At 45.2% G+C, this 25,932-nt stretch overlaps 1 protein-coding gene and 1 long non-coding RNA gene across 5 annotated transcripts in view; one reads left to right on the forward strand and one right to left on the reverse strand.

Annotated features, from left to right (window-relative positions):
• LOC142831292 (uncharacterized) overlaps positions 1–6,162 on the reverse strand; it is a 128,774-nt gene extending 122,612 nt beyond the window's left edge. For both annotated transcript variants that reach the window (XR_012907017.1, XR_012907012.1), the window contains exon 1: positions 5,857–6,162. This is a non-coding gene — a long non-coding RNA (uncharacterized LOC142831292). The remainder of the gene's footprint in view (positions 1–5,856) is intronic.
• WNT5B (Wnt family member 5B) overlaps positions 5,382–25,932 on the forward strand; it is a 107,739-nt gene continuing 87,188 nt past the window's right edge. For 2 of the 3 annotated variants that reach the window (XM_075941194.1, XM_075941178.1), the window contains exon 1: positions 5,382–5,904. Coding sequence is in view for 1 of the 3 variants with exons in the window: in XM_075941178.1 (XP_075797293.1) it covers positions 5,899–5,904 (6 nt within the window). In the remaining 2 variants the exon portion in view is untranslated. Of the gene's footprint in view, positions 5,905–6,881; positions 7,001–25,932 lie in introns of all 3 variants that reach the window. The other variant, XM_075941195.1, reaches the window with a different exon arrangement.

The following is a 25,932-nucleotide window of genomic DNA, read 5'->3' on the forward strand; positions in this document are numbered from 1 at the left end:
GTCTGACTTCAAGTGTAATACACTAGGCCTTATGTCTGCCCATTGCAGTTTGTGAAGGCCCACTGAATACTAGCACAGCAGCACTCAACTCCTTGGGAAGGGGCTTTGCCATTGACCCACCTGTGTATAGGTCCATGCCCTTTCTTAGCTGGGGCCAGGGCATGTTTGTATATATCTTTGATAAGATAACGAGCCTTGTGGATAAGGGAGAAGCGGTGGATGTCATATACCTAGACTTTAGTAAGGCATTTGATACGGTCTCGCATGATATTCTTATTGATAAACTAGGCAAATATAACTTCGATAGGGCCACGATAGGGTGGGTGCATAATTGGCTGGATAACCGTAGTCAGAGAGTTGTAGTTAATGGTTCTAAATCCTGCTGGAAAGGGATAACAAGTGGAGTTCCTCAAGGGTCTGTTTTGGGACCCGTACTGTTCAATATCTTCATCAATGATGTAGATATTGGGATAGAGAGTACGCTTATTAAGTTTGCAGATGATACCAAACTGGGTGGGGTTGCAACTTCTTTGGAGGATAGGGACATAATTCAAAATGACCTTAGCATGTTAGAGAAATGGTCAGAGGTAAACAGGATGAGGTTTAATAAAGAGAAATGCAAAGTGCTCCACTTAGGAAGGAACAATCAGTTCCATACATACAAGATGGGAAGCGACTGTCTAGGAAGGAGCATGGCGGAAAGGGATCTAGGGGTCATAGTGGACCACAAGTTGAATATGAGCCAACAGTGTGATGCTGTGGCAAAAAAAGCAAATATGATTCTAGGTTGTATCAACAGGTGTGTTGTAAGCAAAACTCGTGAAGTCATTCTGCCGCTCTACTCTGCACTAGTTAGGCCTCAGCTGGAGTACTGTGTCCAGTTCTGGGCGCCACATTTCAAGAAAGATGTGGAGAAATTGGAAAGGGTACAGAGAAGAGCGACAAGAATGATTAAAGGTTTAGAGAACATGACCTATGAAGCCAGGCTTCATGAACTGGGCTTGTTTAGTTTGGAAAAAAGAAGATTAAGGGGGGACATGATAGCGGTTTTCAAATATCTAAAAGGGTGTCACAAGGAGGAAGGCGAAAATTTGTTCCTCTTGGTTTCTGAGGACAGGACAAGGAGTAATGGGCTTAAAGTGCAGCAGGGGAGGTTTAGATTGGACATTAGGAAAAAATTCCTAACTGTCAGGGTGGTCAAATATTGGAATAAATTGCCAAGGGAGGTGGTGGAATCTCCCTCTCTGGAGATACTTAAGAACAGGTTAGATAGACATCTGTCAGGGATGGTGTAGACGGAGCTTGATCCTGCCTTGAGGGCGGGGGGCTGGACTCGATGACCTCTCGAGGTCCCTTCCAGTCCTATTATTCTATGATTCTATGATATGCAGGGGTGGCCCGTGAGCCTCGGCAGACTAGACAGTTGCCTAGGGCGCCGCCGGCCCGGGTGCCTGACGATGACGTCATGGGGTGCCAGGGCGTCCCGTGATTACGTCACGGCCATTGACAACCGTGCAGGCGGGGGCGCCGATCGCGCCTTCTGCCTGGGGTGCCAGCTGCCGCAGCTGGCCTCAGGCCATTCCTGTATATATTAGTCTAGCAAGAGCCTCAAATTAGTGGTCCTGCTGCTCGTACTTAACTGTGTGCATATGCTGCTTGCCTTCCCCAACACAGTCAACCACAAGCCTGTTGGTGCCATACACTGACTGGGCTATGTGGCAGTCCAGATACGTAGGAGCAGCGTGGGTGCAATATAGCCCAACCCAAGGGCTGTCTGGTGAATCGGGATCCTCTGCAGTGCAGTGGTTCCTGCTGTAGGGTATAACAAAACAGTTCAGCCTCTGAATGCACTTTCCAATGAGTGCCATGTCTGCATTACAGCCAATTAGAGGGCAGGGTTGCACTTGAATGAAAGAAGCTCACAGTCCAGGTTAAGTAATATGGGGTTATAGTTTATCTTTTGTCCATGCTGTAACAGGCTGTTTGCAAGATCAGCAGAAGCTGAGGTTAGCAGATTTCTATCGTTGAGGGGACATGGTCTCACCCAGATAGCGGTCATAGCTTATTTATGGTTTCCCGGGACTGAAAAGGGGAATTTAGGTCTGGGACCTTTCACCCCACAGGATGGTAGGAAAAATACCCTCAGACCCAGCAGATGCATCATTATATAAAAGTCCCAAAATAATTGGTTCGGGCTAAGTTGAGTAATCAGGACACAGAATGTGATAGATAACCACAAAGGCCCATGGCAACGAATTGACGTATATGATAATAAGTTGAGAGCCATGATACATTGACCAATAGGAAAAGAACACTTCAACATTAGAAACATCCCCTGGGTTATGTCTACACATGCAGCTTCTTGTGCCAGAAATATGCAAATAAGGCTAAGCGTGAAATATCGCCAAGCCTCATTTGTATACCTAATGAGCCGCCATTTTTGCAAAAGAGGCTCTTGCACCAGAAGGAACTGTCTACACTGCCCCTTCTTGCGCAACAAAACCCCTCTTGCACAATGCCGTCACGCTGATTACTTTTCAGGAAGAACGGCATTGCGCAAGGGGGTTGTTGTTGCACAAGAAGGGACCGTGTAGACAGCTCCTTTTAGCGCAAGAGCCTCTTCTGCAAAAATGGCGGCTCATTAGGTATGCAAATGAGGATCAACAATAGTCCACGCTTAGCCTCATTTACATATTTCTGGCACAAGAAGCTGCAAGTGTAGACCTAGCCCTGTTGAATATGCATCAAACGTGTTATTGTCAGCGTCACATAGTATAAAAGTGGGTCCCCAGCCTAGGGGCAAGAGGGAGATGTAGGTCCTTGGAAGGGCCAGAAGGATGGCCCCTGGTGATGAGGAAGGTGAAGATAATGAGAAAGATGATGGGCTAACACCTGAGGTTGTTCTAGAAGGAATGATGTAGGTATATAGTATGGAATACGGATGTACATTCCCTATCTCATTATTTTGGGGTGTTTGTGACTGTGCTAACCGTATTAATAAACTATATTTGTAAATATACAAACGTTTCTATAGCGTGAGTGTTGCAACTGTGCACTTCAGGGTTCCCAATCACAGAATAATTGAATACTGGGCCTGATCCTGGGACAAAGAAGCTGTTAACCCTAAAGGTGGGCAATTAGAAATTTAAACATAACCTTAGATCAGGCTACAATATGGAAACTACTATGTAGAACCTATTGCACTATGAATGTGAAGTCTTATATTCATACCTTTGAGTGTGAATCTTAATGCACTCTGAATGGGCATCCTGATTAAGAAGGCGAGTTTGTCACAAAAGTCATGGATTTGTGAAGTCACTTCTGTGACTGCTGAGGTGGTGGTTGCAACTTAATAGGATCATCAGCTCTGTGTTGCTCAATTTTATGCATGTAATTCAAGTGTTCACTGGCTTATGAATCTGCATTCCCTAATCAGACTACTTTGTATTTTGGAGCATAAAAAGTGCCATACTGGGTCAGACCAAAGGTCTAGCTAGCCTAGGATCCTGACTTCCAATAGTGGCCAGTGCGAGGTGCTTCAGAGGGAATGAACAGAAAAAGTAATCAAGTGATCCATCCCCTGTCATCCATTCCCAGTTTCTGGCAAACAGAGGCTTAGCAACACCATCCCTGCCCATCCTGGCAAATGATCCTCGATGGGCCTATTCTCCTTCACAACATCCTCTGGCCAAGAGCTCCACAGGTTGACTGTGCATTGCGAAGCACTGGATGTGATGTTCACCCTCTTCCCAAACTCTGCTGCCTTCATGGATTGTCATCAGGATATACCCAGTTTCAGAGTGGAATAAGATCTAAACGGCAGGGGATTCACATCCAGATTTACCCTACTCTTCTAGTGGCCGAGATTCATGCTCTTAGTTTATCAGGATGCACCGAAGAGGGCCATAATGACAAGGTTCACATGAGAGAGACAAGGTGGGTGATGTAGTATCTTTTATTGGAGACAAGCTTTCCAATAAATCAGCAGCAGAAGTTGCTCCAATAAAAGATGTTACGTCACACACCTGGCCTCTCTAATACCTTGAAACCAACTGGCCTACAACAACACATTAACAACTCTGCGTAACCCTTATATTAGGGCATTATTTTCAGAAATCATATTCCTGGCATAGTGTCCACATTAGACCACGGCACTAGCACTACCGGCACAATGATATAATTATATCAAGGTGTGAGTAACAGCAATTCACAATAAATGGGAATCCACACAGTAGGACAGTAGTGTTAGAATGCATACTCATATTGTAGTGGGAACAGTCAGGGACTGAGTGCAAGAATTCAGCTAAACACAAGGGCATATGCAAGCAGCTGTACTAACAGCAGGATCAGAATTGCATATCAGGATATTAAATCACGATCCCAGTGCAATGGGATCCAAGGCACCAAGTCTTTAGTACTAGAATTAGTACTCCCGGACTAGTGCTATCAAATAATAGAAGTTAGAAGAGAAAAAGCCCTGTACAATCCATTCATCTCCCTGACAATACAGTGCTGCTTCTTATAGCAGGATTTGCCCAGTCTTCTTTTAAAAATCCCAAGTCTTGGGGGCTCTAGCCCTTCCCTTGAGAGACTGTTCCCTAAAACAAAGTCTCAGAGGGGTAGCTGTATTAGTCTATAACTTTAAAAACAAGTTGTCCTGTGGCACCTTGGACACTAACAAAAATAAAGTATCATGAACTTTAGTGGGTAAAAGCTGCTCCATCCGATGAGTTGGAGTGGAAATAACAGAATCCAAGACATATAAAACAGCCAAAAAAATATCTGTCAATTGTAGGACCCCTGTTAATTAAGATAATTAAGTCGGCTGGATGTGTTCCATTCCTAACTTTTGATGTGAAAATGCCCATGTTAAAAGTAGGGGAAATTATAACAAATATCACACTGCCAGGAAGTTTTAAGTTTATACTGCCAGGAAGGTTTCTTCTAATACCGTTGAGTCCCACCCCTTTAATTTCATCCCATTATTTAGGGCGATGGTTTGTGCAGAGCGGGATAACGGTCCTAGGGTAACTTTCTGGAAGTGTGCGATCGGCACACCAGCCCCAGCCTCGCCTCCATGATGCTGGGGAAAGACAATCCGTTTCACTAGCGGGTGGAGGGAGAAGGATGACATGCTCTGGGGAGGGGTGTAGATGCTTGGCTTCTTACAGGCAGTTTAAACCCCAGCGGGGAGGTGTGTCCGGAAGGGAGTGGAGGCCCAGGCGAGTGGGGGCTCTGGGCGTGTCCCTGGGAGAAGGGGATCCGGGATTGGGGTCTGTGTCCCGAAGATCTCGCTCTGTACAGGATGTAGCCCCGTGGGGGCGGGGAAGCCCGGGCTCGGGGGTAGTAGGAGTCCAGGCTATCCCTTGGGCCGAGGGAATCCCAGACTCTGAGAGGCGGGAGTCCCCTGGGATCCTAGGCTCTCTGTAGCTGCGCACCGGGCTGGGGCGGGCCCGGGGGCGGGCCCAGGGCGTGGGGGAGGCGCCCGGGGCGGAGGCTGCCGGAGCCCCCGGGATCTGCTCGCTGTGCTCCGGCCCCTGCACTCGGCACCGCGGCTGCTGCAAACTGCGGCTGGAAGTTAAGTCCGGTCCCCGCCGCTGCAGGGAAGAAGAGCCCGGGCAGCCCCCGCGCGGCCGGAGCAGAGCCAGCGAGTGGGGAGCAGCCCCCCTCCAGCGGCGCCGCACAGCGAGAAGCCGGGCGGCCTGGGCACTGGGGCGCCGGAGCCTGCTGGGACGGGGGGCTCGGGCGAGCTCCGGATTTAAAGGCTAAGGGGCAGCGAGAGCCGGTGGGCCCCGGGGGGGCAGGTGCGTCTCCTCCCTCCTGCCACTGCCGCCCCGGCCAGGCAACGGGACTCACCTGCTGCCTGCGGAGCTGCAGCCTGACAGGATCCCGCGCCAGATGCAGGTAGGAGGCTGGGCTGGGGCTTTGCCAATGCTCCTGTCATGCTGGCTGGGGGAGGGGGGTCCCGGACGTGCAGACCCGGGAGGCTCCGGGCTGAGCCTCTTGATGCTTCCCCGGTGCCTTCGGGCCCCCTCCCTCGCCGGCGGGGTGGGGTGGGGGGTAGCCTGGCTGTCAGCCCGCTCCCGGCGGCTCCGGCAGCCCCTTCCCCGGCGGGCCCAGCCGCCTGTGCCGAGCCCCGGGCAGTGCATCCCAGGAGCAGTTCCCAGGGCGGGCCGGGCGGCGCTGAGGGCGGGAACTGGCCTGCCGGGCTGGAGCAGGGGGCAGGAGCGGGCTGGGCAGCGGGAAAGGGGCAGGCAGCGGGCTGTGGGCCACAGCCAGGGTGGGGGCTGCGGGGGGCGGGAGCGGCTTCTCTCCCGGAGGCGGCGCGGGTGGAGCCTCGCTCGGGTCTCCGGGAACAAAGCTGGAGCTGCTGCTGCTCATGGGGGGCGGGACCCCCCGGCCTTGCCTGCGCCCGCAGCTTTGTTGTGTGCAGGCCCCGCTCGCCCCGCCGCGGGCAGGTGAGGGGGAGCTGCCGCGGGGCGTTGCTGCAGCTGGGGAGTGGTGGTCCGGGTCTCGCCTTGCTCAGCCCTGGCCCCGGTTTGCCCTGGCGCAGACACACTTGGGTGGGCGCGAAACTCTCTCCACAACTTTCTGTCACTTGGCGCTTTCTGACCTGGCGGCGGCTCGCGGGGGCGGGAGGGGGCTGCAGGACAAGTCGCGGGAGCGGGGCCTCTGCTCCGGTCCCTCCCCGGCTGCTGGGAGGGTCCGTCGCCTGGCGATGGCTCGGGACATCTTCACAAGCTGCAACGCAGGAGCAGGGAGTCGCCTGGGGTCCTGCGAGACCTTACCCTCCGGCGGGTGGTGGTGCTGGGCCGTTGAAATCGGTGGGGGGAAAGGTACCAAAACTGATCGACCTGGAGACGAAGGTGCTTTCTCCACAGCCTGGCGCTAGCAGAGCTGCCTTTCTCCCGCTCTGTCAGCGAGCTCCTGCACAGCCAGAGTGCAGTTTCTGTGACTAATTCAGCCGTAGCCTCTCTGCTGGGACAGAGCATCATAAGCAGTGGTTCATATGCACTGTACATTTATCTCTTGGACTAAGGCTGCTGCTGGCTGGTTTTGCTAAGTTACAGCTTTGAATTGGTGACCTAAAGGTGGGAAGGCTCTACATGTCATTACTAAGTCTTCCAAGCAAGCCCATCCTCCTGTAAATGTCTGTTAGGCAGACTAGGTCTGTTTTGTTACCACATCATGGGCTTATGGATGCAATCATATAAACCCTAAGGTTGTGGGGGGGGGGATTTTTTGTTTTGTGTTGGGGTTTTCTGTTGGTTGGCTGTATAGGACACAGGGCACTTGTGGGTTTGAACTAGAGTAAATTCTCTGTAACTTGATGTTTTTAAAAAAGGGTTTGAGAACTTCAGAGACTCAGCCAGAGGTTATGCACGTATTGCTGGAGTGGTTGGGTGAGGTTTGGTTGACTTCAGTGTGCAGGATATCAAATGAGATGGTCACAACGGTCTCTTCTGACCTTAAAGTCTATGAGTCTACATGGCGACTCACACAAATTTATGTGAACAAGCTGTGCATCCCCTCAATCTCCTCTTCATGTGTACTTGCATACACATCAGCCCTTTTTATATAGATTAGAATGCAAGCAGGTATATGCCCATTTTTCCACACATGTCAACATGACATCATCATGCATCATTGTTTTCTTTCTTTCTTTCTTGCACCTATTTCACAAGTGCACCAACTCACGCTTTCTGCAAGGTCTGTTGTACAGACAGCTTAGCTGCTCGTGTGTACCAACGTAGTCCCATCTCTTTCATGTGTTCTCAATCTCTCATGCATAAATATGTGCACCTGCTTTTCTGTGCATATATGTACCAACACCCAGATTCATCCTGACATAATAAAAGCATATCAATTCCCCTATGCAAGTCACATGCATATTTGCAAAAAATCTCTCACTCCAAACCTGACTGAATGTGTCTAAAACACTTGTTCCCCTACCTTTGCATAGAATTTGTGGGTATGCGCACACAGATACTTTCACACATGTACACCTTACTCCTTTCTCACATACACATGAATGCACACACCTACTTCTATTCTCTCACAGGCATACAAGTGTGGATACACACACCTGCACCAGTACAGACATTCTCACGTGAACCAATTTTTTCTGTGTCATACAGGACACTTACATGTACTAGCACTCATGCTCCCACCTATTCCATTTCTTTCTCTTCCTCACCAGGGTGCATCTACACTGCACCGTAACTCGAAATAAGATACACAATTTGAGCCACGCAAATTGAGTATCTTATTTCAATGCTATTTCGAAATAGCTGAGTCATTTAATTTAGAAATAAAGTGCTATTCTGAAATGTCCCTTACGCCTCATAGAATGAGGTTTACAGGGACGTTGGAATAGCAAGCCCGAAATAATGGGCTTGCTGTGAAGACATGGGATAGCTATTTTGGGATACTTGGTATCCTGAAATAGCGTTGCAGTGTAGATGTAGTCTCAAAGAGCTCTTTTATATAATGCCCATCAACATGTTCTTTGCATGTGCCAACACACTTATGTTTACCCGTATAATCTCCCTTTTCCCCTGGTCTAATGGGCCTTTGTTTTCAAACATATTAGGGATGTCACCAGTTAACTGGTGAGCATCACCTTTACTGGGTGTTGCTTACCAGTTACCAGTTAACTGGTGGCTTGGCTGGGCTGGAGCAGCTCCCCACCAGCCCATGCTGTGGTAGGCCTGACCAGAGCAGCCCCTCACCTGCGACGCAGCGCAGTGCACTCACCCCAGCAGACTCTGCCTATGGCAGGCCCAGGCTGGCCAGAGCAGCCCATGGTGCTGCCGACCTGGCCACGCTAGAGCAGCGCCCTGCCTGGCTGCTACGGCCAGGCCCGCTACGTCGTGGGTGGGGGACGGGACGTTGAATCGGTTAACCAGTTAAACATAACGTTTAACCATTTAACTGATAAAATCGGATTTTACATCCCTATAACATGTACACTTGTGCACCCACATACACTCACGGGCATAGCCTTCCCCAGCGCTGCTGCCAACCTGCTGCGGGCCACTATAGCATCCTCTTCCCTGAGAACCCCACCGCCTCCACCACTCCATCCTCCACGTCCAAAGGTCCCTGCTGCGCACCGCATCCCTCCTCCTGGGGACAGGGGAGTGAGGAGTGACACAAAGAGCCAGTGGACTAAGGAGGGGCTCTGCGGGGCCCTGTTGGGGCCAGCGGCTCAGCCCAGTGTCTTCAGGGTGGGAGGAGCTGGCACTTGAGGAGGCTGCCAGCTGGAGTTAGCACAATTCTGGTAGTGCTGGGGCTGGCCTAGCACTTGGGGCTGGAGGCCTGGCAGCTTTACTCAGTGCTGGGGCCAGCCCGACTCCGGTGGCACTATGGCTGGCCCAGTACGTGGGGAGGTTGCTTGCTCAGCCAAGTGCTGGTGCTGGCTCAGTGCTCAGGGGCCAGGGGAACAGAGGCTTGGTAGTGCTGGCAGGGATGGCAGATTGGGGGGCTGCTCCTGATGGTGGCTTGACCCGCTGTGCATAGGGCAGTTACAAGGGGGGGAGACGCTGGGGCTCTGCCATGAGGAGGCGGGGCCTTGGGCAAAAGGGGCAAGGCTAGCTAGCTTGCCTCCCCAAAGCGGGAGCTGACACGCTGCCTATGTGTATACTCTCTTTTGTCTCCCTTCTGTGCCAGTTCTTATCTCTCAGGCTACATCTATAGTGCAACACTATTTCAGGATACTGGAGTATCCCAAAATAGCTATCCTGCCTCTTAACAGCAAGCCCGTTATTTTGGGCTTGCTATTGCGACGTCCTTGTAAACCTCATTCCACGAGGAGTAAGGGAAGTTTCGGAATAGCGGGTTATTTCGAAATTAGGCACAGTGTAGACAGTGCCAAATTACGAAATAAGGTATCTTGAAATAAGATAGAAATAAGACACGCAATTTGCATAGCTCACATTACGTGTCTTCTTTCGAACTACAGTGCAGTGTAGATGCACCCTCATTTACATTGATCTCTCTCCCCTCCAGTTTCATATCAACCTTGATGCACCTATGGAGGGACAACAAGCTCTGTTTTCCTTTGCATGTCTGCATAGGCACCCCCTTACACTACCCAATATACATATGTGCATAAACACTGGCTTCTTCACTTTGCATTTATGCACTTTCTTATCCATATGAGAAATCACTCTTGCTCTTATGCACACATACACTCACACGGATACACACTCTCTCCCTCATGAATAGGGATGTTAGATATTGTGTAACTGAATAGTGGTGTAACTGCATGAAATCTTAGCAGTTACAAGACTATTCTATAGTCCCTGGGGTTGGGGCCAGCAGCCAGTGCACTCCTGGGGAGCCCACTGCAACCGTGCTTTGCTGCCTCTGTATCGGAGGGAGCAGTGCGAGTGGCAGGTGGGAGCCAGTCTGTTAGGGGAGCCAGTTTAAAAACCAGCTTCCTGCGCAGACCAGCTGAATGCAATCCTGCGCTGCTGCCTCTGTCTGCAGGGGTCCAAGCTCCCGATGGACAGAGGCTGCTCTGCACCCCCTGGAGCAGCCTCTGTCCATAGTAAGCCTGGGCCTGCCACGGACAGAGGCTGCTCTGCGGTAGCAGACCCTGTCCATGGGGGTCCGAGCTCCCCATGGACAGAGACTGCTCTTCATCCCATGAAGCATCCTCTGTCTGCAGGAAGCATGGGCCTACTGAGGACAGAGGCTGCTTCACGGCAGCCTCCCCTGCCCCCTCCCTCACCCTGCTCCCCACGCATATTGGCTCCAGTCTGCCCCCCTCACCCTCCAAGTTGCAGCTTCTCTATCAGAGGCAGCAGCTTGGGGGTGTGCAGGTGGATCCAGTACTCGTGGGGAGCTAGCTCTCTGCAGGCTCCAGCTCCTGCTTCTCTCCCTCCTCCCTACTGCCTTTGATACAGAGGCAGCAAGCGGGGAGGGGAATGTGTAAATTGACAAGATTTGCCAATGAGCCCAGGCTTATCAGTTAATGGTGTAGTCATCTACACACTGACATCCCTACTCATGAATGCACTTATTTGTGCACATTGGCCATGCACTCACAATTAAATGGCTGTCATATTTTCATAGCACTTTTTGCCTGCTGGTACATATCCATCCTCATATCCATCATATTTACAAAGTTCAGGTCCTTAGAAAAAAGAAAACAAAAGCATAGGCCTGACTATGTTTATAAAATTCTAGAGGGGTTCTTAACATAGAATAGAATGGAGGGGAAAGAGAGCTTCCTATTTACACTAGTGTCCTAATCATCGACTTATATGAGGAAAGGCTAGGCACTGAAGATGGCATTTCTTTATATACCAAGCATTGTCAATATATGGAATAAATTACCAAGTGTGCCATAGACTAGTGTATGTTACATATTATTTTTTTCTTTTTAAAGAAATTACATGAGTATATGGAAGGAAAACTGTTGTGAGGTCCAACTGCCAATTCAGACTATGAGGCAGAATTGGATAGACAAGCTGGCCTCTTTCCATCTGTGGATTTCCTGTGCTCCCAGGCTTCATCTCTCACGTGTGTTTTTATGCCCAGGATTGTCAGCGAGGGATTCCTTCCTGTTGGAAAGTAGTTTCCTGCTAGCCACTTTGTGGCTGTAATATTAGCACCCTCTTCTCTTTAAACATGCCCTGAATTCCCCTTTTTTCTAAAATAAATATCGTATGCAGTAATTAAAACTACCATGTCTTTACATGTTATTAGATTATTGACATTGAAAGGATTTTACAGTTTAATTCACTTCATTATTGCCAACTTCAGACATTTGAAAAATCTTAATTAAGGCCCCCAGCATTATGTGATTGGCTTAACAATCTTATGCTGCTTTTAAATTGGGGTTTTTTTTAATTTCTCTTCTGGGTTTGGGTTGTTTTTTGTTTGAGATTTTAGAGTGTGCAAAGGTAATATTTTCGGGGGGGGTTGTCTAAAAACTTACATTTTTAAACTAAAATTTTTAAGTGATTCTCATGCAGTCACTTGTTTACAGGAGCTGGGGCTCTTAGTAAAATGCCATATATTGTACAACTTGCAATAAAATCACAAGAGATGGGCAATTCTGTTACTCTTCATCTTCAATGCTCTTTGCATTTCATGCTGTATCAAAAGGCTGGTGAGTTTCACATTTTGTTGATAGAGTGCTTCTGCACCACTATGATGATGATGGATTTGGATTTCCAGAAATGCAAGAAAGCAAATAATTAGAAATAGTTTGTTTATTTAAGTCAATGTAAACATATTTCTATTAATTAGGGTTTTTAAAGCAAAACTTAAGTGTAAGTTGGCTGACAGTGTCACCTAAACCATTGACACTGTCCATTTGAACCATTCAAAACCTTTTGAAATAACTTGAAGAACACAACAAGCCCTTCAGTAATCCTTTCAAAATCAGGATTCAAATAGCCCAAACTTTCAAGGTAGCACAATTTGTACTGTGGCTCATATTTTTATAGAAAAAGGGACATGAACTTGTTAGTAAACGCAATGCAGACTTTGCTGAAAAATTGGAGAAAGTATAGAGAAGAGACACAAAATGGTTTGAGGGCTGGAAACGGTACTTTACAGTGAGAGACTTAAGGAGTTCAGTCTGTTTAGTTTATCAAACAGAATAATAGAAGATTAGAGTTGGAAGAGACCTCAGGAGGTCATCTAGTCCAACCCTGAAAATTTCAGGGATAACTTGACTATGATGTAGATGTACCTTCATGGAAGAGGGGGAATTGCAGGAACTATATTTTTCTTTATCAGAGAAAAGCGTAACAAGAAACTGTGGCTGGAAATTAAAGCCAGACATTCAAATTAGATTTAAGACACAATTTTTTAACAGTGAGGGTGATTAACCAATCCAGTAAAGTAACAAGGGAAGTTGTGGATTCTCCATTTCTTAAAATTTTCAGAGCAAGACTGGATGCCTTTCTAGAAGAAATGCTGTAGCCAAAAGCAAGTTAACTGATCTCTGTAACAGTAACTTGATGAAATGCTATGGCCTGTGTTCTACAGGAAGTTAAATTAGATGATCTGATGGCCTCTTCTGGCATCCCAGTCTAGAAAACTTATGTGACATTTATATGTATAATGAAGTGGAGTGATTGTTATTATTTAGCACAGCAGTTTCACATTTCACGGAGAAGCTATTCTCTTGTGTATCTTATATTTATAAAATACCTTTCATCCCAAAGTGCTTTCCAAGGAGAAACTAATACAAGCTACAAGCTATATATGCATAGGGATCACTTAATTTATCCTTTGGAAGTGCAGCCACCTCTATGGTAAAACATGGCAGCTTTTTAAACAGTTCACAGCAACATTGACTATTTAAGGACAGGAATTGAAAAAAAAATACCGTATCTGGTTGAAACCACAGAGTAGTGTAGATGGAGAATCTAGTTATATAGCTGGAATTTGGTTGGAACGACAAGAATTTAAACTTTAAAGAATCACAGATAGCCCAGCCTCTAGTTTGCCATCTCATCTGAAAGATGGCACCCACAACAATGCAGGGTTTGTCACCCCAAGTTATGGTATCGGGTCTGAATTAAATGACAGAGGGAAAGTGCTGCCTGCTGAATTGTCAGCATTGCCTCCTGCATCTCTTAGGATGGTTGTCTTTAGAAGTCTTTCATCTGAGTACAATTGCACTTTGCCACAGGCACCTACCTTGCCCTTAGCATTGCAGCTATTTTCAGACTGCAATTTCGCATGAACACAACCCTGAAAAGCCTTTTCATTTAATATGAAAACCACGTGGAGGGGCTGGGAGTACAGAGAATAATGCTGAAGAAGTGCCCAGATTGTCAGTCTGTCCGTAACTTCATACTTGGTGATGCTCTAGCCTGCAGATACTTACCCTTCCATGGTTTTCTTGTGAGCGCTTCTCTTGGTACCCAGCAAAAACTGATGGCTTGGTCTGTGTGAATCCAGTCTCTTCTACTGTGCATGTTTACCTGTCTAAATATAACTCCTCAACCAGTCTCATGCATCCCAGACTGACCTGTTCTCTTGTGGCTTGAGCTGTGGGTCTGGCTCTTGCTGCAGCATTTCCTGGCTGCTTTGGGCTCATAGTTTGTAGCTCAGTCCCTTTCTCAAAAAGTTATATGTTAGACACTCATTCTCTCTAGAACTTTTGGAAGCTGGTTCTCTCTGCTCCTCCATTTTATTTTTAAATTTGGCTGTGCAATGAGAAATTTAACAGCTCTTACGAGTGGAGGGTCGCTATTCCCTTCCTCTAATTACTCACTCTCTTTCTAAATATATGCAGTATAGTGGGCTTCGGGAAACCTGTTGTCTGCCAGTTACAATCTACACAGTTTATGCTGCAACTCTGATTATTCCCAGAGATCAGGCATTATGAGGCAATCCTTAAAGGGACAGTGTCTCTCTTTAAGCCTCTTTCAAAATCTCAAAGATGGGTATGGCATGTATTTCCCCCATATGGCTTTTCTGTTTCTATTTTGTTTAGAATTTGATTCCTTTGCATTTGCTGTAGTTTTTAATTTACTTGGGAAAACCTTTGCATACACCTCAGCCTTTGAAGAGCAGAGAAGAGAGGATTAAAGTGGAGAAGGAGAGAAGGACGTAATTCTCTGCTGGGTTGAATTAATTTGTTTTAAAATCCTATTCCAGAAACCAGCCCTAACAGTCCAACCTTCCAGCCCCTTGCACATCTAAAGAAAGACTGAAAGATGAAATAATTAGTGCCTTGCACAACCATGCAAGAGATTCCTGATTGATTTACTCTGCCACATGAGAGAAATGGTTTGATTCCTGGTATGGCTGTCTAGCAATCCTTGCGCTAACCCAATAGCCTTGTGGTTAGTGCTGTTGTGTTTGGAGTAGAGGTAATTAAAGCCAACATTTCTAAAAGAGATTGTTGATTTTGGGTGGCTCTAATTTTGAGTTGTCTGACTCAAGGAACTTTAAAGGGGCCTGATTTTCAGATGCGAAGGCTCAAAACTGTCTGAAAATCAGGCCCCCTTCAAGTTGTCTAAAATTGGTTCCCCAAAATTATTAGTCACTTTTCAGAACTTTAACTTACAAGTCTAGAGCAGTGGTTTTCAACTTGTGGTCTACAGACCCCTGAAGATCCACAAACTATGTTTAAGGAGTCTGTGAAAGATTGTTATTACCATAGGAAAGTGGTTTTCAACCTGTGGTCCTTCGACCTTCATTCAAAATGGTTAGGGGTCCACGAATGAAAAAAAAAAAAGATGAAAACTATTGATCTAAATGAGAATTAGGAAAACTGTGTTCACTGAGGGTACATCTACATTTCACGGCTATTTCGGGATACTGGAGGTATCCCAAAATAGCTACCCTGCGTCTACACAAGCCACCCTCTATTTCAAAATATGTTTTGAAATAACGGGCACGCTATATCGGCATCCTGGTAACCCTCCCTCCACGAGGGTTACAGGATGTCTCTAAATAACATGTTGTTTTAAAATTTGGTGCTGTGTAGATGCGCCAAATTTCAAAATAAACTATTTCGAAATAGATTTGAAATAAGATGGACAATTTGCATAGCGCAAATTGCATATCTTATTTCGAGTTTAGAGTGCTGTGTAGACGCACCCTAAGAGAGATTAATTCAACTACACAAGCAAGAGTGCTGAAGTGATCTCTAATGAGTAGAGACTAGTTCAACAGCTCTGTGAGTTTTGGTCTGACTTCATGACTCTCCTGCAAAGACATTCAATTAGAACAAACTCTTCTAGGTAGATCAGCAATCTGTGTCCAGACACTGTGGCATACAACTTTTAAAAGTGATCTGAAAAATAAATAAAATGTGTTTCTCTTTGTTGTATAAAGAAAGGCTGTTTGTTTCTTACCTTTAAATCTCTATAAAAAATTCCTTGGTTTTGTTGGAGGTTTTTTTGAGAGTCGAAGATGATGTTTCTTGCAAGTTATTACAACTTAACTGAGGGGCTAGAGGGTAGAATCTATTATATATTTGAGAGAGTTTGTCTGTCTAGGAGGAGTTCTTGAACAGACAGACACACAAATGGTAAAAGCTAGGATCACCAAATTTGGTATGCAGCTTCCTCTTATCATAACTTAAAGCAAGGTCTGGGTTTGGTTGTGCCCCCACAATGGGATGTGCCTGGAATGCAGTTGTTTCTCATTGTATGGAAAGAGGGGGGTCTGCCAGGAGGGACAGTTATCCTGTATAATGACCATGGGGAGCAAAGATGTGGGTCAGGACAGCTATACCCCATTGGAGCAGCAGGGGTAGAGAAAGCTACCTACTATATATTTGAGTTTGTCTGTTTGCGTGTCTGTCTGTGTATCTGTCTCTCCCCCAACTGGGGGACTTGCATCCCTACCTCAGCTGTGACCTCTGCAGCAGCCATGGAGAGGTGCTTCTCACTTGGCTCCAAACTGCTGCAGTGAGAGAGGGCCGAGGTTGTCCTTTTCCCCCTAGCAGTTTGCATATTAACCCCTCATCTCCATCCCCAGCTCCACCCCAGAGTAATGATTTAAATGAAGAAAAACAAAAAACAAAAACAAAAATTCAGTTAAGGACCTGAGCAAGGTCAGATAAATCCTCTAGTATTTAATAAAGTAATTGTTTTCCAAACTGGTCTTTAGTTTCTGAGCTTACATAGGCATTAAGAAAAAAAAGAGCAATCGGTGTTTTTAAACCATCTGACTAAAATTCTCTTTCCTTGTCAATTGTTCAATTTTTAGTATTCGTTTCGTATGGGTTGTGTTGTAATACAAAATCATAGCATCATCAAGATAGACAAGAGCTGACCTTTTAAAGGGAAAAAAACAAAGAGGATTTTCTTATTTGATCTCACAATCGTCCAGACCTCCTTCATACATCATGGAATAGTGAAAAGGACACAAAGCCAAATTTGTCTTGATTGGAAGTTAACTTTTAAAAGCATTTTAATTATGTCATAGGTGTCATGCACACTACACTTCTAATTTCCTGGAATCTTGTTTTTTTACACTCAACATAGAAATAAAATAAAATTACCCAGTATTTTTCTTTTACAAATTCAGCCAATCTGGAGACTTCCTAATACACTATCTACTGACATAATTGTTCTGATCATGCAGGATCTGGGCTCCGCATTATGTCATGGTTTTATTCAGCGGCTATACTGACATTTTTATTTTTGTGTATTTTTTGAAAAGATTTGGAATGTCTCAACTAGATGCTATCACTTCAGATGCTACATAGCCTTGGGTTCTAAGAACTTAAGTAAAGTTTTGTGGTCAGTTACTGAGATGTAATACATTCTACCATGCAGGTGTTCATGGTATTTCATTATTCTATAATCTGAGTGAGATCACAGTCCCCACTCCAACCAGGAGGTCTCACAAACCAACATTACAAGAAAAATGGAGTCAGAAGGTTCTTATATTTGCACAGATGCTGCTCACTCGCCTGTGTCACTGTTTGGCACTTCTATGAACATCTCCCCTCTCCCCATTTTTACCTTTTCTTAATGATTCAGTTAGCGGTTTTACCAATTTAGAGGAGTATAAAGTGACTGACTGTTCAGCAATCACTTATTAATACCAGAAAAGCTTGCAACAGGATAACTTTATTACGTGTCAGTGCTAGCTCCATAGGTTCATCTTTTTCTTTTACTAGATGGATTCCTTCAGTACTGGTTCTGGGTCCTAAGAAGACAGCACCATCCCAGGGGACTCGGTTGTCTTTATTCAGCTTCATAGTGTCTTTGCACTGCTGCTTCCAAATTATGTAACTATATATCTGTGTTTCTTCTTAACTAGAGTATCATTCAAATAGCATACTAACCTTTGTGCCTTCTGGTCCATAAGAAAAGCCCTCGTACATTAATTATGCCAGAAGGGAACAAGTCAGACTAAGGCCTTGCCCTAAAAGAAAAATGATGAAGTCTAGGTCAGCCTTAGACAACATGAGGTATCTAAATCCCATCTACACTAAAGTCAGCCACTTCTTCTATTGTAGATGCAGGGTAATATCTTTAGTTCAAATCCAGGCTTTAATTTAACCTGCTAAAACTGATCTGAATGTGTTACCCTGTATCCAAACTAGGACAAGTGGTTGAGTTTAAGTGATGTTTACAGAGATTCCATTTTCTAACCAGCTCTACAAAAGCGTATTCCCACTAGTTCTTCTTGCTGACTATTCCAATACTTTGTGTGTAATGCCTTGTAATTCATTGCTAATTGAATTCTTAGTTGTGTCCACATTGTTGGATTGGAGAGGCTGAGACAAGTTGATTTTCAAATGAATATCCAGAATTCTTTCCTTCTAAACTGGTGGTTCATTTGCTGTGCAACTTTCTACTGCATATTCCATTCACAAATTAGATCTTTGCTGTTCTTCCAATATAATTAGACAATCTAATCACGTGGAAACTGGGTGTTTTAAAGCTATGATTTGAGAGAACCTTTTGCTTCACTGTTGTCCAAACAGGCACTCTTGAAAACCATGTTACATCTAAGAAGCCCCTCCCCCCAAACAAAACAAAAACAAAAAACACCTTTGGTCCCATTGCTGTCAGGAACTTTTTCTGCCAGGCCCTATACCATTTGTTTCTAAAAACTCTTTCAGGTTTTCCACAGAATTACTAACACTCTCTTCTGAAGCTGCTTCAAAGCACAATCCAGACCAAACACGCCATTTCTTTCTTTGTTTTGCATTGCTTTGTTCTTGTTCCTCTTCTAAAATGCAATTGGTCCCACTTTTATTGCCAACCTATTGTGTTTGGAGTAAAGACAATTGAAAATTCATAGGCAGATTCACAAACAATTGTGTGTGAATCTACATCTACATCATTGGATCGCACCATTGATCAGTAAAGCTAAGTAAATATCTCAGATATTTCCCACTAATATTTTCTAGAATTAAAATAGTGAATTCAGGTTGATTGTTTTTGTACATGATCTCCATTAATACTACTGTAAATTAATGTACTGGCATGAAGAATATTCATAGAAACAGTGCATTAAAAGCAAATAGACAGTGTTGATGAGATTTGTATTTTGAAATTATAAATGCAAATATTTGCATCAGAAACCTGATTTCAAGACTTGAATTGCTCCATTTGGGGAACAAAAACCACACCTGTCAGCTGTGTGTTCAGCCAAAGCTAACTAGCTAGTCAAATGTCAGTTATCATGTACTTGCAACAAAATGTTCAAAAACCATCTGCATATCAGGAATTATTTGCAGGCATTCTCTGCCAAATAATTTTGGATAGTAAATTTGAGAAAATTATAAATTACTCTTGAAAAATCTGAGAAGAGGAAAAAGAGTCAAAGTTCATCAAATTTTATATTACAAGTAATTCACTCAGCTCTACTGATCAGTGAGCTTAAGGTAGGGGCACTGTTACATAGTAATGGCTAAGGCCTGGTTAACTCTTAGATTTGTTATTTGAGTCATATACACTACAAATGTCCTACTTTTCCATATGGAAAATCTTGATTCATTTCCCACCACAGTCTGTGTCTTTTTACCTAAGGCTACCAGGGTATCCCATGTGGTCAGGGTTCTGTAATTAGTAACAAGTCCTGGTTTATCTGGGCACATTGGCTCATTCCAGACCAATGCTCTCATTTCACCCCTGGCTAGCCCAGGAGCTGATTTGACAAGTTGTAGAAAATCTTGGTTTCAGTCTTCATGGTATAAAAGAAGGTCACTCCAATCCAGGCTGGAAGGGAAGGGAGACTAGGCAATCTTCACGGAAGACAGTCCCTCCTCAACAAAAATACACTTTTATTGTCACAGGAAAGAATTAGTTGGTAAAGTTCTAAAGTTTCAGAGGGGTAGCCGTGTCAGTCTGTAACTGGGAAAACTTTAAAAAACATCAAATAGTCTTGCAGCACCTTAGAAACTAACAAAATATAGATAGTGTCATGAGCTTTTGTGGCCACAACCCACTTCTTCACATGAATGGAGTTTAACGGGTCCAGTTTTCAAATAAATAGCACAGAGAGGGGAGGAAAGAGTAGGAGTAAAGTTCTGTCATTCAGCCCTTGTATAACCCATACCTGCTTGTTGTAGTGCTCTACCCCCTCTAGTGGCTCGTAGCCTAGAACAAAAGTTTCAGCGGGGTAGCTATATTAGTCTGTAATTGAAAAAACTTTAAAAACAATTAATAGTCCTGCGGCACCTTAGAGACTAACAAAAAATGTGGATGGTATCATGAAGTTTCGTGGGCACAACCCACTTCTTCACATTGAAGAAGTGGGTTGTGCCCACGAAAGCTCATGATAGCCTAGAACAGGCGTTCTCAGACTGGGAAGTTGTGACCTCTTAGGTGTCACAAGGTTATTACATGGGAGGTTGTGAGCTGTCAGCCTCCACCCCCAAGCCCTACTTTACCTCCATCATTTATAATAGTGTTGATTTTTTTTTTAATTTAGAAAGGGGGTCACACTCAAAGATTTGCTGTTGAAAGGGGGCACCAACAGTGTTCCCTTGAAGCTGCTCAGCAGCACAGCTTCACAGGTGATTAATCAGCCCCGCCCAGTCAGAGGCTCAGGGCTCTGTGCAGGGAGCTCACTGACTGGGCGGGGCTGAGTAATCACCTGTGAAGCTGTGCTGCCCTGCAGCTTAGATGGAACACTGGTCACCAATATCAAACTTTGGAAACCACTAATCTAGCAATTGATGAGTCTGCTACAACCTTGGCTAATAGGCAGGTGGCTTTTAGCTCATTAAGTGAAGGCTTTTACACTAAGGGTGCATCTACACAGTAGAGCTTAACTCGAAATAAGCTGCACAAATTGAATTACGTCAATTGCGTAGCTTATTTTGAAGTAGCTTATTTCAAAATTGGGAGCATCTACACAGCACTTATTTAAAAATAGAGTACCGTTTCTCCGACTTCTCTTACTCCTCATACAGTGAGGCTTACAGGAGTCAGAGTAAGAAGTCCTCCAGCTTGACAGTATTTTGATGTTATTTTGAAATAACTGCCTGCTGTGTAGACACGGACTAAATTATTTCAAGATAATGCTAGTTATTTCAAAATAATGTTGCTGTGTAGACGTATCCTAAGTTTTAGAGGCCTTAGGTTCAATGTTTAGGGTCTGTCAGCATTGCACTTGTGCTTGACTGAGTTGCTAAAGCCCTTTGATACAATAGCCATACTTATTTCCAAGCCCTGTGAAAGTCTCTATTTGAGGAAAAGGAGAGTGACAAGAAAAATTACTCTGCATTTACACTAACAGCTCCCCATTCAACCATGCTCTGACTAGTCCTGCCCTGAACTAAAGAGTTCTCCTCAGTGTGGTGGCAGGTTCCTTAAACTTCAATACGGTCACTCATGTGAGTCAAGGTGGTTGGCTGAGGTCCTTAGTTTGGTGCTATAGTTCAGTCGCAAGGGAAGCTTTGTTCATGCAGTGCATAGACAGGTCTTGAGCATTCCATGTGCCATGACATCCAGATTTACTTCCAGCAATCTGGAAAAAAACCCATTATCTGATCAATTTTGAACAAAAAGGGACATTTTTTCTGTTCTCTAGTTCTAAATAATAATGCTTGTCCCTTAATGTCTTGAAAGTGAAGAGAAAACATTCACTTTTACAGGGCTGTGCTAAGAATATGTGGGGTCCTATGCACCTCCCCATCTCAGTTGTTCCCATCCCCACAGGGGATCGCCAAGACCCCCCCATAATTTGGGGCACCACCAGGACAACAGGAAACAGTGAGTCAGCTCCCACACATGCAAAAGTTGACCCACTTTACGGCTGTCCTGGTAGTGCCCCATACTTTCATGTGCCCTATACAGCCATGTAGTCCACATGTGTAGGGAGGGTCCTGCATTTCACAACCCCTTTTGATAAGTATTATCATTTATATGTTTATAGATGGGAAAAACAGCATCATAGAAAGGTTAAGTGACTTGCCCAAGGTCATACATTGAAGCTGGTTCTATGCTTAAAATTAGATCCGTCGACCACAGCTACATTGCTCAGGGCTGTGAGAACTTTTCTGCCTTGTGCAATGTCGTTAGATCAACCTACTCATTGGTGTAGATTGTGGCTATGTTGATGGAAGAATTTTACCATCTCCTGGAGAAGTAGATTTACTGTGCTGAAAGACAAACCCTTTTTGTTGATGTGGGAAATGTCTAGAGGATTGCCAGCTTTCCCAGTCAGATGGACTGGACATGGCTGCCACAAATGGCATCCTGTCTGGCTGATTGGGAAAGTTGGCAACACTAAGGGCACAACTACACTACATGGACTGCTATTGCAGTCGATCTTCCGGGGTTCAATTTAGTGGGTGTAGTATAGACCTGTTAATGGAACTCAAAGGGTTCCCCCCCTCAGTGCCAGTACTCCTACTCCTCATGAGAAGTAAGGGAAGTTTGCGGGAGTGTTTGCTCCCATCGACCTCCTGCTGTGTAGATGGGGATTTATGATACATAATTTATGTATCTGGAGTTGTATATCTTACTTCGACCTTCCCATGTAGTGTAGACCAGGCCCAAGTGTCTACACTCTAATGCTGCAGTGCAGAGGCGGAGTGTGGAGGAGCAGGCAGGGTCACATTCCCTCCCTGCTGATTGTTTGGTCATATGGTGTGGCCAGGCCCCCTCCTTGTGGGACAGCTGAACATGCAAACTGAGCCCAGCAGGGAAAGGCAGGAGAAATATCTGTGAGTTGCAGGGAAGGGCTTCTATTTTAACTCTGCTGGGAGAGGAGGAACAGCTGGGAGTTGCAGCAGGAAGAGGGGTGCTGCTTTCTGGGAGGGGTGGGTATGACTAAAGCTGTTCTGGGAGTGTGTGCCCCTTTCGCGATCAGCGGGTATTGTTCATCTCTGCTGCATCAGCACAGCTTTGGCGGCATAGCTGCGATACTATGTGTAGCACCCATAGTGTAGACATATCCAGAGTCACTGACAGAGGCAAGATTGGAACTCAGGAGTACCTGGCTCCTTTTATTGCAGCTGTGAAAACTGAAATTTGGCTGACTCAGTCAAGCTCAGGATTTCAGCATATTGATTGTAAGGGCAGGTGAGAGCTTTGGCTGCAGATCCAGGGAGAGAGACAAATAGATGCATCTCCAAAAGGATAATCTATTTTGGATTCTGATACCCAGAACTATTGTTTCATCCTGGCGTGCCAGGTCCTTCCTCAAGGAGAGACAGAGTATCAAGTAGTGCAAAGAAGCAGTGTGGTCAGGAAAATCAGGTCAGGTCTATACTAAGGGGACAACATCGAACTAAGATACGCAACTTCAGCTGCATGAATAGCATAGCTGAAGTCAACATGCCTTAGGTCAAATTTCTGTGGTGTGCCCACTGCAGGAGGTCCACGGGAGAAACTCTCCCAACAAATTTTCTTACTCCTCGCAACCTGGTGGAGTACCAGAGTCGATGGGGGTGTGATCGGCGGTTAATTTAGTGGGTCCTTACTAGACCTGCTAAATTGAACCCCGAGAGATTGATCTCCTCAGCATCAATCTTCTGGTAAGTGGAGACAAGGCCTCGGTGTGATCTACACTCATCTCTTCATCCCAACCCCAAGTGCAAATGTGTTATAAAAACAGTGAGTAGGTTTTTGAAAGCCACTGCTCTCCTTTTAATTCCCACAGGGGCCTCTTATGTCAGGAGCCATGAGACTGGGTCATGCATGCAGAACAGCAGTTATAAAGAGCAGCCCAATCTTGGGATAGCACTCCACTCAGCCCAGAGAGCATGAGCAGTCGTCACCAAAGGATCTCTACCCTGGGCATCATGTAGCGTTTCAGTGAGGAGAAATAAAATAAAACAAGAAAGGAGGTAACTGGGATTTAAAAGGATAGAAGTAAAAGAGAAAATGGACAGAAAAAGGAGCAAGGTGGCAACTGCTCTTGGGCCACCACTACTGCACTCTTATACCACAGTGGTGAATGGACGATAAATACCCAGACTGTGTGTGGCAGGGACTAGAAGAGAGGGCAGGGCCCGGGGGTAGTTAATATAAAAAGTTGGAACCCACTGCTGTAAGCTCTCTCCTCTCAGCACTAACCTCCTCTCCTGTGTTTTGTTCCCCATTTCTCCTACTCTGTTATCTCAGTCTATGATTCCCTAATTTAAGCAAGACAGAGCTAGGTTAGTATTCCAGGTGGGAAACATTTAGTGAAAACCCATAGACTGAAGAAGTGATGCAGGAGATGCCTTTTTCTCTGTTAGCACAGAACCAATGTCTGAGCAGGGAGCGAGAGGGTACTGTACTGTTGGAGAACATCATCATTCACATGGGTTGTAAAATTAGGAGCTTGACCCACTTCTCATTAAAGATTCTGGAGCACTTTTCACAGAAATAGGGTTGTTAGTTCCTAATAACCTGCCCAAATTCCAGTTTGGCTGGAATCCCTAATATCTGCAAACTTCTGTAGTTTCAAGTAGATATTCTTCAATTTTTAATGTATTGTATCATGTACTATTAAGCAGCTGCTGTGTTCCACATCAGGAATAGCTGCATTACACAGTGGGTAAAATGATCTTTAACTGTATAATTTGTAAGCAAATTGTCGAATGCTTTGGTATCTTTAGATGGAAGGGGCTATTTGATAATCAGTAGTATAATGGCTTTATATACTCAAGGTTCACTGCATGAGATTCAAAGCTGGAACAGGTTGAACCTCTCTAGTCCAGCACTGTCTGGTCTGGCAACATCCGTGGTCGAGCATGATGTTAATAACTGACCATTGCTCACACTCCATCTCCCAGCACAGAGAGAGCCAGCGGGATTCCCAGTCTTCCTCTGGGAATTTCCCTGTTTTGTCTCAACTATCTGAGCATATGGAGACACAATCTACAGAGAACTGCATTGAGACATGCCTCTCTGCCCCACAAGTTTCTGAAAATAAGAATCTCTGGTGTTCCCTATTGATTTGTTGCGGGACTTCACAGCTGGGACTGTTACACTTGTTTCTCAGCAGAAAACAAGGTTTGCACCTTGCCACTGTATTTCCTGACAGTGCTTGGTCCTGCCATGAGTTCAGGGTACTGGTCTTGATGACCTCTCAAAGTCCCTTCTAGTTCTAGTATTCTTTATTTCTATGATTCTATTATTCCTTTTCCTGGCATTAGCTGAGATGGAATAGCAGGGGACTGCCTCTCTTGTACTAGTGTGAACGCAGCATGAAAGTGTCTAGTGAAATATCACGCTGCTTCATTGCTCCCTTTTTCTCTTGCCTGACCTTTAGACCTGCTCATTAGATTGAAGAGAGGCCAACAGTGCCTGGAGATGCACCCAGTTTGTTCAGTTTAAGAACTGATGGGATCTGTGTCAGACTGGGACATTTTTTTCTTCTCACTACCCCATAGGGGGGAAAATTGCAGAAATAGAGGGATTCAGGTTTAATAAAGCTGAAAGATACAAGCATGTAATACTCTGAAGTAGCTGATACTGGCCACTGTCAGAGATAGAATACCAGGCTAGAGGGATAATTGGTCTGATCTGGTATACAAGTCCCTGTGTTCTTAAATAGGAATGTGGTAATAAGCTATTTATCACCTCTAGGTGATCAATACAAATCTGGCTCAGACCAGTCATAACTGAAAGTTACACATCACCTGAAGGCTGATTTGTGGGTTACAGGTCATGATTTTGTGATCTCAGTCTAGCTCCTAGTTTAAAATTGTCCAGATTGCCAAAACTACTGTACCACCATAGTTGGCATGAATTGCCCTCTTGCTAGCAATCTCAGCACTGAGACCAGGAACTGAATGAGGTATGTGACCAAGCCATACATTCATGCCCTACAAATACTCTCTGCAGGTCAGAACTGGGGGAGTTTGTACTGTAGATGCTAGTGCTGCACCTGTTCCCTTGATAAATACAGTACTTCATTCTCCAGGAATGCCAGTCCAACATCTTCGTTCCTCAGTGAGTCTCTATCCATGAACCTGTAACAGTTGCACAGGATACTACCACTAACCCTACCTTTTATTAAGTTATTTAAGCTGCTCTT

The sequence above is a fragment of the Pelodiscus sinensis genome, chromosome 1 (assembly GCF_049634645.1).
Source record: "Pelodiscus sinensis isolate JC-2024 chromosome 1, ASM4963464v1, whole genome shotgun sequence".
NCBI lineage: Eukaryota > Metazoa > Chordata > Testudines > Trionychidae > Pelodiscus > Pelodiscus sinensis.